Source organism: Diorhabda carinulata, chromosome X, assembly GCF_026250575.1.
Source record: "Diorhabda carinulata isolate Delta chromosome X, icDioCari1.1, whole genome shotgun sequence".
Taxonomy (NCBI): domain Eukaryota; kingdom Metazoa; phylum Arthropoda; class Insecta; order Coleoptera; family Chrysomelidae; genus Diorhabda; species Diorhabda carinulata.
The window spans coordinates 15,648,792-15,664,057 of NC_079472.1; the positions used below are offsets into that span (position 1 = coordinate 15,648,792).

Genomic DNA, 15,266 nt, shown 5'->3' on the forward strand with positions numbered 1-15,266 from the left:
AACCAAAAACAGTTTATAGAGCAGATTTTTAACAATATTACTATGTGTGCTGCAAAAACTGTAAAAAATAATTGACATTTATGCATTTTCTTGTAAAAAATATATTTACAAATTTAAAATCCTTTTTTATGCTTAATTAAAATTTTGATATTTCCTGTAAATATAGTAAAGCAAAGTTGTATGGTTGGTAGATAGATGTCGCAGAAAGGTCTTGCCAAAGAATAAAAATCTGCTTTATCTACATGGCTAATGAATGAAAAGTGAAATTTATTTTTCAGGGTGGGGTTTTGTATTTTCCAGTTTTTCAATACTGTTTGTGATATTTTCCCATGTATTATACACACACCGTTTTATTATTTACTTATTACGTATAAAATAATAAAATATATAAAGTTATCGATAGAGACAATTTGTGTAACGTAATGTGAGGTTAATGATGTATTTCTGTTTGTGACAGATCGTACTTTTTACGGCTTTTATAATAAATTTTATAGGACTAGTCGCAAGTAAAACGTTTAGTATTAATCGAAATACATAAAAAGAAACGAGCAGCAGCTTCAAGAAGCAATGAAGAAGGTGCTACAGAAAAAGTGAGAAAAGAATTTCAGTCTATCGAATTTTGGCAGCCATTTTAGTTTTCTTGCAAGATACTTGTAAGTTTTTTGATTTTGTTAATCAATTTATTAGTTATTAGCTATGTTTGGTTCGTTAATTTATTCATTATTCCATTTCATTACCGTTTAACATTCGATAATACTTTTTGTTAAAGGCACTTTAGGTATGTTAGTTACGAAAATGTACATAACAAGTGTGTCCCTTCTAAGTAATGTTTTGCAATAAAGACCTTGATTATTAACAAATTCACTTATACAGATTTAAACAGGCTTTTAGAGTTTAAATTTCTACAAATATGAATTTAACAATGTATTAATAACTTTGAAGAAATATTATTTTATTTCATAGTCTTGATAAATTTGGTTTTCATTGAAATTAATGGAGGCTACTGCCCTAAGAACTAAAAAAATTTACTCTTAATAAATAATTTTATTTTCTAAATAAACGGTATTCAACTTACAAAATATATCTTAAATAAATATAATATTTTATTCATGTGAATAGGATAAGTCAAACTATGATTCAACTTTTAAACATCTTAGAGTTTTTTTACAACTCTAATGGTTCTTAATTATCAACTGGAATATTGAATGGGTTTTCACTACTTCTACTTACTGAATTCACATCGAGTGTCTTTAAAACCTCATTATAATTATGACTAAAGATGTGCTATTTCATTGTATACGTTCAGTACATTTAGACATATATTGACTTCTATTCAAGGTAGTAGAATATATTTAATGTGAAAAGCACACAATGTTTGAAATATTTCACTTTATTGAAGTATCAGAGCATCAAAATAAATAATTCACTTCATCTATTTATATTTAACATAACAGCCTATTAGAAACAATTTCCAAAGTCTTTATTTCTTTTACATGTGATAAATAAGTATCATTATTTGCAGAACTATTTTTTTCTTATAATCAATTAATTTCCAATAATTTGTAAACAAAGGAACTTAAAATTTCAAACTGTATTTAGTTTTTTAGAAAATCAATATAGATACTGTCTAGCAAAGCTTTATTATCTAATAAATTCAATATTTTTGCTTGAAGTATATTCAATTTGTTACTGTCGACCTTATTCTTTCAATATTTTATATGTCAGTGCATACACTAACGGTCAAAAGTTTGTGTTTACCCTATAGTTTGTGTGATACACAACAAATAAAAACAATACAACGGGTTTTGGTATTTATATTTTAAACAACATATATTTAAAAAAATATATAGTTATTTCATTGCACAATTTTGGTATTTTCTCTAATAATTCCAACAAATAATCGTCGTCTATTTGGTTCCATTCGTTTTTCAAGATATTTCAAAGATGGGAAGTGAAAATAAGATACTGCTTTCTGACTTCCCAGTCCAATTTGTACTACAACAACTCAATAACTTTCAGGACTTTCTTCCTTTCCAATTCATTCAAATACATTTTGCACAGGTTCTACAAATGCTTGGGATCGTTGTCATGCTGGAAGATAAATTTTCTGCTGATCAGGCATTGGCAAGAACGTACTACATTGTCCTTTATTATTTTTTATAGTTTCCTTTCTTCAAATTCCTTCAGTTTTTACCAGGTCTTCAAGTCACCCTTTCTCCAAAACATTTTCAAACCATCACCAATCCTTGGGCGTGTTTTATAGGCGGAATTACACATGGATCTAACATCTGCTCTTCCTTTGTCCAGCGCACAAATACTCTTCTGTTAGACCCAAAAACCTTTGACTTGTCACTCCATAAAATTCTTTCCCACACTTCATGCGTAAAATTTCTATGTTTTTTGGCCCACTGCAAATTCTTAAAAGAGCTTTCTTCACTGCCACCATTCCAAAGGGGCCAGCTTCTCTCAATCTGCTTCTCACTGTCAAAGTACTCAAAGGCAGATCCTTAGATTCATTGATCTGAGCTGTTATCTCCGCTGGTGAATGCATATTTTTTCACGTCGAGATATTTTTAATTCGGCGCCATTTGTACAGTTACTTTTGTTAAGTGGCTAACTGGGACTAAACTACAATCATAAACACTGCAGAAATAATTCACAGTTAAACAATAATGAACCAATTAGCTTGTAAGTTTTAACTTGTCGCACTCACACAATTTGACAAAAAAAACTATAGGGTGAGCAAAGATTTCAACAAATATTTAACTATGTTTTTCATGACGAATCTTGATATTAGGCCTCTTTGGATTTTTTATATGTGCAAATGAAAATTGTTTTTAGAACATGCCATTATAGCTGTGGCAGTGCAAAAAATGGCACCCGTGCCTCGCCCGGGTAGCCTGCGCGATCCCGAGATCGCCGATCTCTTTTTTAAACATGATCCAGAAAAGATATTTGAAGATCTCAGAGAAATCGGACACGGCAGTTTTGGAGCAGTTTATTATGCAAGATGTCTCCTTACAAGAGAAATTGTGGCTGTCAAGAAGATGTCGTATCTTGGAAAACAGAGTTTAGAGAAATGGCAGGATATCTTGAAGGAGATAAAGTAAAATCGTTCGATATTATTTTGATTGGAGTAGTTGAAATAATTTTATTGCAGGTTTTTAAAGCAATTGAATCATCCTAACACTATAGAATATAAAGGATGTTACTTGAGAGACAATACAGCTTGGCTGGTGATGGAATATTGTTTAGGTTCTGCTTCTGATATTATTGAGGTACATAAGAGGCCTCTAAAAGAAGATGAGATATCTGCTATTTGTGATGGGGTATTACATGGATTAGGTTATTTACATGAATTAGGAAGAATCCATCGGTAATTTATTTTTTTCTAAATTAAACATGAGTGTGAAGAACTCATTTGTTATGTTTTAGTGACGTCAAAGCTGGCAATATACTATTAACTGAAAATGGTACTGTAAAATTAGCGGATTTTGGTAGTGCTTCAGTTAAATGTCCTGCTAATTCATTTGTGGGTACACCATATTGGATGGCACCTGAGGTAATATTAAATCAACATTATTTTACAACTAAAATAATACATTTTTTTTTCATTTTAGGTTATATTAGCTATGGACGAGGGTCAGTATGATGGTAAAGTAGATGTATGGTCTTTAGGAATTACGTGTATAGAATTAGCTGAAAGAAAACCACCATATTTTAATATGAATGCAATGTCTGCTTTATATCACATAGCTCAAAACGAATCCCCCACTTTATCTTCTTCAGAATGGTCGGATGTATTCAAACACTTTGTAGAAGCATGTTTACAGGTAAAGTGCAAGTGTATTATGAAAGTTAACACGAAAATACCGTTTTATCGAGAAGATTTTATCGTTTGAAGTATCCCATTTTTTTGTATATAATAATGGCCTAACACCCCTAATAAGGTTGTGTCACAAACATACTTTCTAAATTTTTCTGTTGGAATGGATTAGTTCTCATAATCTATGTCTATAAAACTTTTTGTTTCTTTTCCACAACTTCCTGTGCCAGAGTCTAATTCCTGCCCTGCTTAGATCTTTTTCTACCATCGGGATGCCATTGAATCAAATTGTATGGTATAGATTTTGTTCTGTCTCTTCATACATGTCCCAACCACTTAATTCACTAAGATTTTCTTACATCTTCCCTTTATTGTTCTGATTATTTTTCTTTCTGGTCTTTCTTCATCATTTCTTGTTAGTGTACACAATTTGTTAAATTTTCCATTCAAAATTAAAAGATACAATAAGAAAATGACTTTGATTGAGGATTTCGTTGTACTTAACTGACTTAACTAATTGATAAGATTAAAAAACTCTTTGTAAAATCACATCTTCAACAAAGCAGGTTAGAAATTGGTTTATAAATCCAAAAATATATAAAAAAAATCGTTGGGTAATCTCAAGGTTAAAGTACTAGATTTGGAAAAGTGGTATTTACGAAATTAGCTGCAATGATTGTTACAAGAAGTATGCGGGCAAACTAAATGATATGTTAATGTCCGGTTTAAAGAACATCTAACTCATTTAAAATATGGATGGACAGAAAAACCATTTAAAAAGTATTGTTTATTACAAAAATAATTTAAATAGGAACAGCCCACTCTATTGTTTTTCACGAAAAGAGGTTTATTGGTGGGAAAATTTAGTATAAATAGGTAGGCCAAGTTAATAAATTACGTCGGACAGTGTAATTTAGATCATAGTATTGTAAACAGTGTGTTCAGTAGATTTTTCGAGGTTATAATTTTGATTAACCCCTGGGAGGCAAAAGTTTTGGTGTGTAAATAAGTATTAGCCCTATTTTTGCCAAATTATTTTCAATCTCGTTGTCTTTTATACCCAAGTAAGTTGGCACCCAGGACAGGAGAATTTTGTATACTTCATTAATATTTTTAAACCAACTTTGATTTATTATTTTTGTGAGTTATGGCTACTTATCTATAGGATGGGTCTGTTACATCACTTTTCTCATTTACATTAAATAATAAAATTTAGTTGAATGTTTTATTTTGAAGAAATTACCAGTACAGCGTCCAACTTCATCTCGATTGTTGAGCCACCAGTTCGTTACTAGAAGTAGATCACCGAACGTCCTAATAGATTTAATTCAGCGTACTAAAGCAGCGGTTAGAGACTTGGATAATTTGAATTATAGGAAAATGAAGAAAATACTAATGGTAGATAATTGTGAAACAGAAAGTACTATAGGTATAAAACTCTTACAATTATCTAATTATTTTATTATAATTTTTATTTAAATGATTTTTAGATGTTGATGATACTCCAGACGAACATACAGGCGGCGATAGTTCAAAAAGCAATTCAGTTACCTCCGAACAAAGTGTTCATTCAGTGGGAGTGTCGGCTAGTAGTCAATCGAGTAGTACAAACAGTTTACCAGCAGGTGGCGAGGACGGTACAGCCCGGAGACATCGACAAATTAATCATCCGGTGGCTGTAGTTGTTTCAGATCATGGTACCAATAATTTTGCTACCATAAGAACAACGAGCATAGTTACCAAACAACAGAAAGAGCATATGCAGGTAAATGTAAATTTTTATTCATAACATTAATTGGAGAAATATTTTTATAATTTTATTTAGGAGGAAATGCATGAACAAATGTCCGGCTACAAGAGAATGCGTAGGGAACATCAAAGTGCCTTGTTGAAATTGGAAGACAAGTGTAAAATGGAAATGGATGCACACAAAAATCAACTAGATAAAGAATACGAAAGTTTATTACAGAACTTTAGTAAGGAACTGGAAAGGCTGCAGGTATAAACGTGATTTTATGAATTTCATGGCGCGGTCTATAGGATAAATTTGTTTCAGATAAAGCACCAACAAGAACTCGAGAGAAAGCACAAACAGAACGGCGCCAGCGAAAAGAAATTAATTAAAGACATAAGCGGTCGACAGGATATGGATCGAAAAGCTTTTGATGCCAATAGAAAGAAGGAGTATAAAGCAAACAAAGAAAGGTGGAAACGTGAATTATCACAAGATGATTCAACGCCGAAAAGACAAAGAGACGCTACTCTACAGTTAGTATTTAAACATATTTCAAATTCGATTTATAATTCTCTATTTTTTTAAGGACTCACAAAGATAATTTGAAATTGGTAGATGCTCAAGAAGAACAACGTTTATTGCGTTGTCAGAAAGAGTACCTCGAATTGGAACTGCGTAAATTCCGTAGAAAAAAATTGATGTCCTATCATCAGTTAGAACAGGAATTGTTGAGGCAGGAGTTGAATAAGCGTCAACATCAATTGGAACAAGCGCATTCGATGTTATTGAGACATCACGAAAAGACACAAGAATTGGAATATCGACAACAGAAAGCTGTCCATGCCCTAAGAGAAGAACAAGTATGTATTATTAAAAAAAAATAGTTTTCTTCATCTATATATTGCACTAAGAAGAAGCAATACAATCTAAATACTGTTAACTACAAAATGAAAAACTTCTAGAAACAAAGACATGTTAGAACGACATTTTTTAGTAACAGGGATAAGGCAAAATAAGACCTTTATAATCAATTTCACCAACCACATAATTTAAAAACTACTAGAAATTTGAAACACTTGAGATGAGCTAAGGAAGATCAATCAAATCAATATTACAAACCACAAAATTCAAAATTTACTAGAAACTTGAAACGCTTAATGTGAGCTAAGGCAAAGAAACACTCAGTATTACCAACCAAGAAATTCATAACCTTCTAAGATTTTGAAACACTTGAGATAAGCTAAGGCAAAGAAACACTCAGTATTACCAACCACGAAATTCAAAAACTAATAAAAATTTAAAACACTTTAGATGAGCTAATGCAAAGGATGATCATCAGACTCAGTAATACCAAACACGAAATTCAAAATTTACTAGAAACTTGAACCATTTGACATGAGCTAAGAGGCAAAGGAAGACATAATATTACCAACCACGAAATTCAAAAACTATTAAAAATTGGAAACATTTGAGTTGAGCTAAGGCAAAGGAAGATCATCTTACTCAATATTAGCAGCCAAAAAATTCAAAAACTATTTAAAATTACTCCATTTTAGAGAGGAATTTTAGCTTTTGATTTGAAAGAGATTCATTTTACCTTGGAATATATAAGATGAACTGAGTGAAAGCAAGACCTTTTCATTCAATAATACCGACCACGAAATCCAAAAACTACTGGTAACAATACCATGTTAAGCTGAAATTTTGTCCCTTTTAGAAGAAAAGAGTTTTGGTTAGAGGCATCCATAATTCAAGATACATCTTATTTTGAGGTTTCAAGTCCTAATCTAAACCTAGTAGAACATCTTTGATATTTATTAGATATAAGTATTCCGAATTCGTGAACAACTAAAATAACTATAATCAAGGAATGCTCCAAGTTACAGATATCTGAATTAATTCGTGGCGGAGGTTATGAGGAATTGAATTTACCACTTCAATAAATATGTTTATTTATAACTGCAATCTTATTATTTTTTTTGCGAATCAATTCATAGATTTTTTGAAAAAAACAATCAAAAACAATTTTTATATATGAATAACATACTTTAGAAATTTTATCTTTGCAAAACATTCATTTTTATTTTGGATTTTGATTTACATTGCAGGGAAGATCATTACCCATATATTACGTTTTTTTAATTTCCTAATTCCTTTTTCAAAAATAATAAAATAATATAACAAAAATAACATTTTTATTGATCAAAATATTTATTTATACTTTTATGGTACAAATAATAATAATATTTCAAGAAGTTGATCAAAATTTTTACTTGATTACATTGAAGTGTGAAAAATGTTAGCTGTATAAAATACGACGCCACTGAGGCTGAGGCTGTTAATAAAAAGTTAAATGTAGAATTTGTTTTGTTTTCCCAAATTTTTAAAATATAAACATTTAGAATAAGTGGAAATTAATGACTTCACCAGATTTTTTACTAATGATATTGTTTCCAGGTTAAAAATCAACATGATACAGAATTAGCTAATCAGGAAGAATACATGAAAAGGGCTGAACGCGAAATGAGAAAAAAACACGCCCTAGAACTAAAACAACAACCTAAATCTTTAAAAGTATGTGATTTTTAATTCTCTTTGTATATTTTTCAATTTACCATCACTTCTTTTCGAATATCCAATAACACATTGCGACAATTTTGTGTTTCAGTTTTGGTTATCAATTCATTGATAACAATTTAAAGAAATCAATAAATCTCTATCACGCTCCAGTATTGTGAAGATAAGCTACTATTTATTTCGATTTCTCAACAGGTGTCATTGCTTCAAACAATTAAATTTCTTTTATGATAACCACTGGAGAGCAGAAATTTTCTTCTTAAAATATAGTGAGTCCTAAGTAGTTACAAAATTAAATGATTATCATTTAATTACCTTTAGTTTCTCTGTATAATAAAGTTTTGCATGTGTCAAGAAACTTCTTCATTTTGGCTCTATAAAGAGCATTTTCTCTATAAATTCTTTCTTATGAAGTATAATTTTATCTTCTAAAAAAACCCTTCCCCACCTTTATTGTAATGTATAGGAGAACCAACAGCTCAATTTAGTTGTTAATGGTACATAATGGATATTAATCAATAATGATGGTAAATTGTATTGAGCCTAGTGATAATTGGTATGGGATTCCCCGAATTATTCATAGAGCAAAAATTGACTTGAAATTAAAAAAAATTTCTTTGTACACGCAATCCTCTTTTTACAAGAATTTTTTGGAAAAGTATCTATCGTGTAAAAAGATAATTAGGTGTAAAATTTAGGTAATTTTTATTAGAAAAATTCAGCTCTAATATCTGAAAAATATGAAAGTTGTGAGAAGACTTCTTATCCCAACATAGGTTTTCTTGCAGTATGCAGCACAGGGTCTTTTCCCCTCGATCTCGATCTATTTTTCTGTTAAAATGATATGGTAGTAAATCAACAAAATATACGATGGTTTTGATTTTTAGCAAAAAGAAATGATGGTGCGCAAACAATTTAGAGAGACGTGTAAGGTCCAAACAAAGCAATATAAAGCTCTAAAGGCTCAAATACTTTTGAGCACACCTAAAGAAAATCAAAAGGCGGTGATAAAGAAGTTGAAAGAGGAACAGAGGAGGAAATTAGCTCTATTGGGTGATCAATACGAGCAGAGTATCGCAGAAATGTTACAGAAACAATGTATCAAATTGGACGAAAGTCAAGAGGTGAAATATTTCCCAGTTGTTTGAATTAATATTTTGTAATTGTTTTTTTTTTAGTTGCAATGTCAACAATTGAAAGAGAGGCTCAGGTACGAATGGGAAATTTTGATAGCTTATCAAAGTAAAAATAAAATGCAGGCCCAAGCGCAAAGGGATAGAGAAAAGAATGAATTACAAGAAAGGGTCGCGGTTAGGAAATCTCTCCTTGAACAAAAGGTAATTTCAGTTTTATTTAACAATTGTGCATAATAGCGAGGAATATTCTCAATATATATATAAATATATATATATATATATATATATATATATATATATATATATATATATATATATATATTTCAAGTCAAAAAATTATGTATTATCCAAATTAGCTGTTTTACTTTTCAAAATATTCTCTATTGATATTTATACATATCTATTCGATTTACTACTGACTTTGTGCAACGGCTGCTTTCCCTTTCAACTAGACCCTAACTTGTTATTGAATATTCTACAGTGTTCCTGAATGTTCTAGGAGAGAATCTAAAAAAATACGGCACAATGGATGATGGAGAATCTTTAATTCTGTATAATTGTTGTTTCTTGTTACTAAATAATATAAAACCCTCATTATGTAACAACATGTTTAATAATAACTATTGATTAAGCAGTTGTAGTTGTTAGAAAAAACTTGTTAATTTTTTTTAGATGACTGCTGAAAATCAGAGGTTTATCGAAGAGAGAGGTGAAAGGATAAGAATTCTCCACGAAAGACAAGAAAGGGAATTGGAAGATTTTGATGAAGAGTCTGTAAGACTGGGATTTAGGTAAGCAAACACGTTCGTTTCGTGTATATAATGATATTGACTTATATTTTTTTGTGTTTTTAGTGCATTAATGATAGCTGAGATGTCGCTAGCATCTTTGGCATTAAATGACATGTCTCGTGACAGTTACGACGTTGACGACGCCAGTTTATCGGGTTCGATGCTCAGTTTGGCGCATTCAAACAGCTCTACCAGTTTTCCACCTAGTTCCGTTTAATAAGCGATGATCGATATTACTTTCGAACAACAACGAATTTTTTAAAAATTGTTTTATTTAAAAAAAAAACAAGTTTCGTTTGATTATAGACGTTTTTCATTGTTTGTTTTACAGCTTACATGAATTATTGTGGGAATCTTGTACTAAATTTTGAGTTTTTTTAGTTATACAAGAAATTTTATATGTGATAGTAGATTTATCTTAATCTATCCTATTTGTTAGAGATTTTCTATGTCCACTTTGTTTTTTTTTCTTTACGTTCAATTAAATCTTGTCTATTGGTGACGTTATATTGAGAAAATCGTTAAATAAAGAAAAAAAAAGAAGCAGTTTATTGACGTATACATAATTTTAAAGAATGTGCAATACTCAATAGCATAAATTCGTTGTTGGTCGAACAGTGATATTGATCCCTTTTTATTAAAGGTAAAAATAAAAAATGTATATATTTATTTAGTACATACTACCTGTAATATAATTTTACCAACTTTTAACTAAAAAATGATGAAAAAATATTCCTTTTTTTATATATATATGCATAGATCTTCCAAACATAATCACCGAATCGTGTTTGACTTTTTTTTTAATTCTCTTTGTAATTCCCTCGTAGATCGGACTTTTTTCGAGGAAATCTCCGTTGTTTTGATATTATTTTTTCGACTAGTTTGGTCGTTTTGGGAAAAAGAAGTGTAAACAAATTTTTTTATTGTTCCGCTTTCGATACTCAATGCTTTGGCTATTCCTAGTGAAACTGAAACCCATCTGTTAAATACTATATGCCCAATTGAACTTTAAATTGTTAAAAATAACAAAAATTGATAAACCTCAGTCCAATTTTTAATTATTTGAAAGGTGGCATTTGAAAATGTTTTCAGGCATATAGTTACTGTTCTTAATGAACATTTTATGCTACTTTTCAGAGCATTATTGGTTGTATGTCGTGAAGAAGAAGAATCCATCAGATCAATCGTTGAAAATTGAGGTCCACTTCTCGAAATCAATTTACCATCAAAATTTAAGTTGAACCGTAACTCCATATACAATGATATAAATCGAACCAAACGCTGCGTAGATATAATGAACTCTTTATTGGATTGGTTTAGCTCCTTATGCGGCCATTTTATTCATTAACAAACTTATTATTCCAAAAATGATCCTCATTTTGAGACAAAACATCAGATCAGTTTCTAATTGATCTAAAACAAGACCTGTTCATATGAGTGTATGTCAAGATGAGATATGAGATGAAATGACCTCAATTCTTCCGAATTCGTATCTTTTTATACACTTCCATTTACAATGGCGATATTTCTTCGACGTTTTGCATCAATTAAAGAGTTTGTGATATAAAATCTATCCGAAATCGACGAACGGCTTACTCGGACAATACTCAAACTATTCAAGATTACTCGCCATAGTATCTTGATTATAAATATAAACAAAGTGGCAACTAACTCTTTCCAAGTTCTATCGAGCTTTACAAAATACCAAAACAACCAGTAGTTCAGGAATTTTTTACTTGTCCCTCCCCCAAGAAATAGAAATAAAAAAAACTTGATATATCGATAAATGTATCATAAGCAATGAAAGTAGATTAACATTACATTTCTCTATACTTAGTGTCGAACAAGTAATTTGTTAAATACTTCTCGTATCTCAATGGATCATTTGAAATAGTGGCAATTGATTTTTTTTCTTTATTATAATCGTAAGTTTATCAGTTTCGCACTGGATCATTTGAAATATTGGGAATTGAATTTTTTCTTTATTATAATCGAAGGTTTATCAGTTACTCAATGGATCATTTGAACTAATGGCAATTGGCTTTTTTTACTTTATTCTAATAATAAGTTTATCAAGAAATTGGAGTTGGAGCATATATGTTTGTATTTTATAAAGTATACAGCATATTTTTAAATAACCTAAATTATTTATATTGAAGATTTTGGGTATCATCAACTTTGTGCCTATTAATTTTTGACGTTGGGTATCTGCAACTTCTTATCATCTTAACATCTTATCATATAATATGTATTATACTTTCTCTGGCATTTAAAGAATAAATTTTAGATTGAACTGTATAATTTTTTGTAGTTTGAACTAGGATTCGATAAAACTAGTGTTTTGTTGATAGAATGTAGGAGTTTCCTCGAATCAAGACGCTATATCTTAATTTTAATATCTAATTATTAGATTAACAAAATTAAAAGACTAATTTGTACCAAAAATGTTTGGTAATACGCTTACTTATATAAAATAATATTTGCTAAAAAAACGTGTATTGTAAAAATAAGAGGCAGAAAATTTATACCCGCAATTTCTTTGTTTCAAATATGTGAATGTAGACTTGGAGATCTTTTGGACCGTAAGATTTGCTCAAAAAAATATATGGAGTTTTTTAAGTTTTTTTCAATTTATATTTATAAAATTCCAAAAATAGTTTGTTATGTTGAAAAGGAACATTTTTTATGCGTAGGGATCTCTGCAGTTTTGATAAAAGACGAGAACGTTCAGTTTTTACGTAATTCTTTTAATCTCCTCCTCAACAAATATTTATATAGTACCTTTAATTTTTTTTTGTCGAGCTTGTTTTTCAAGTTTTAATGCAAGGAAATCTACATTACACATTTAAAACAAATTAGGTTCAAAAATAATGAATTTTGTTAAAGTAGAAGAACTGTGAAATCGTAAAATCAACGAAACAGTGTGAAATTGACACGTACTTAGCGGATATGTGACAAAAACACGTTTTTTCCCTATATGTACCTAAATGAACAAGTGGACAACCTGTTAGCTTTTCCACATTAAAAGTAATGCTGGGTCATTACGAATCTTTCAACTACACAACTTCGTTTTAGCAATATTCTGAACATTGTCAATTTCTATGGATTCACTAATCTCAGAAATAATAAAAATGATTCATTTGAACTACTCCTATATATCACATCCAAATACGAAAACCAAGTTTAGTTATTGGCTAATAGGAAATCTTGAATATTCTCTTAATGTGCTATTTGAACTACTATCAATTGAAATGTATTTGAACTACCGTTAATAGGTATCATTTTCTCTAAATGCAAAAACCAAGCTTAGTTATTGGTAATGGGAAATCTTGATTATTTTCTTAATATGGTATTTGAGCTACTATCAATTGAAATGTGTTCCACAAATTATTTAAATTGAACTTAATTTTAGTTAGATGATTTTATTATCCTTTTTCTGAGTGTATCATTTGAACTACCGTTAATACAAATTATCCTCTCTAAATGCAACAACCAAATTGAGTTATCGGTCAATAGAAAATCCTGAATATTCTGTTAATGTGCTATTTGAAATGAATTTAATTCTAGATGAATGATTTAGTTATTTATCCTATTTTTGAGTGTAACATTTGAACTACTTTTAATTGAAATATATCCAAATACAAAAACCAAGTTTAGTTTCTGGTCAATAGAAGTTCTTAAATATTCTCTTGATGTGCTTGATGTTTGATGATGCTTGATATTTGAACTACCATTAATAGGAATTAGTTTCTCTAAATCCAAAAACTAAATTGAGTTATTGGTCAATATAAAATTTTGAATATTCTCCTTATGAGCTATTTGAACTATTATCAATTGAAATTATCTTATCCAAATACAAAAACCATGTTTACGAGATCTTTAATATTCTATTAATGGGTTATTTGAACTACTATCAATTATTTGTTTTTACAATGATTTAAATTGTACTTCTTTTTAGTTAGTTTAATAACCTACTTTTGAATTAATCATCTGAACTACTGTGTATTGAAATTATTTGGTCATTAAATTTGTTCAAATTAGAAATAATTAAACTGAAATTCAATTAATGAGATAAACTTTCTAGTGATGAAAAATTTTAAATGTGTATTGTAATTCCTTTTGTTCCAATAAAAATATAAACATAGTATTTAAACCTCGGAGCTCATTAAAGGCGCGATTTGTTGAAGATTTTATGAACATTTTAGTATTAATTAGCATATTATATAATTCCTTACTCGGTTTTTTTCATAATTATGTATTATATACCCAATTATTTTCTGTGCAATATAAAGAGTTTTAATTTATGATATTCACATTGTGCTAAGTCTGAGTTAGCAAAAAGTATAATATCCGATTTTAATTATGAGCTCTTGGTTGAAGAAGTGATACGAATAAATTTATATAAAACCACTATTGAGACTAGGTAATTATCGCCAAAATATTTGTTTTCTTTTTAGTGTATATATTTATATCGTTGTCTTTTGCCTGGATATCTTTTTTAATAGTAAAAAAAATTTGTATAAATTTGTAATTTTGTTAGATTATGTTTTAGTATTGTATAGTAAGTTAATAACATCTTTTTTCATTGAGCATTAGCAGTATTTATTATGATAAATTTAGTTATTGTATTGTAAATAATATGTTGTTGAAAACTTCTTTAGTGTCAAAGGTCTATTAATAATGTTTTTTTTAACTTGAATTATAGTTTTCAGCTCCGAATAAACACATGTTTCATTTATTAATAAACTTACCTTCAGATGTTTTGATTACTGAAATTGATAACTAAGTTTTTGAAACGTGCATCACATAGTGAAGTGTATTTGTTAGAGTGGTTCCAGTGTAACCAGTGTTAATTAACCGTAAAGGTTCCTGATGTACCCAGCAAATTATTAACGATTTGAAGCTCGGACTTGAGTTTTTGAAACGTGCATCACATAGTGAAGTGTGGTTCCAGTGTAACCAGTGTTAATTAACCGTAAAGGCTCCAGATGTACTCAGCAAATTATTAAGGATTATACAAAATGACTTTGGTAAGTACAAAATGCATCAATTATCCCGAAAGTTGGTAAAAACTGGAGTTCCAGAAAAAATTTATTGAGATTTTGTGTAAAGTACAAATGGGATTAATTAATTAAATTATAGCGGGTAGCAAGTGGGGAAACAGAGTACAAATATAAAGTATATTAAAAGAAATACATCAG

At 29.6% G+C, this 15,266-nt stretch overlaps 1 protein-coding gene across 1 annotated transcript; it reads left to right on the forward strand.

Moving 5' to 3' along the window:
- The first annotated feature begins 206 nt into the window (after positions 1-206).
- On the forward strand, positions 207-14,788 carry LOC130900770 (serine/threonine-protein kinase Tao). The gene is made up of 15 exons (XM_057811636.1): positions 207-653; positions 2,842-3,106; positions 3,161-3,376; positions 3,436-3,562; positions 3,621-3,833; positions 5,063-5,255; positions 5,317-5,591; positions 5,652-5,825; positions 5,883-6,094; positions 6,148-6,421; positions 8,019-8,135; positions 9,026-9,262; positions 9,317-9,475; positions 9,947-10,065; positions 10,129-14,788. The coding sequence occupies exons 2-15, from the start codon at positions 2,874-2,876 to the stop codon at positions 10,280-10,282; spliced, it is 2,703 nt and encodes a 900-aa protein (XP_057667619.1). The 5' UTR covers positions 207-653; positions 2,842-2,873; the 3' UTR covers positions 10,283-14,788.
- Positions 14,789-15,266: the final 478 nt, after the last annotated feature.

What these genes read in the sequence shown, in the direction of transcription:
- LOC130900770 (XM_057811636.1), top strand. Translation starts at nt 2,874, where the DNA reads ATGGCACCCGTGCCTCGCCCGGGTAGCCTGCGCGATCCCGAGATCGCC. An exon ending in CAAAGAGACGCTACTCTACA is followed by an intron (nt 6,095 to 6,147) that starts GTTAGTATTTAA and finishes TATTTTTTTAAG; the next exon opens with GACTCACAAAGATAATTTGA. An exon ending in ATGCCCTAAGAGAAGAACAA is followed by an intron (nt 6,422 to 8,018) that starts GTATGTATTATT and finishes TATTGTTTCCAG; the next exon opens with GTTAAAAATCAACATGATAC.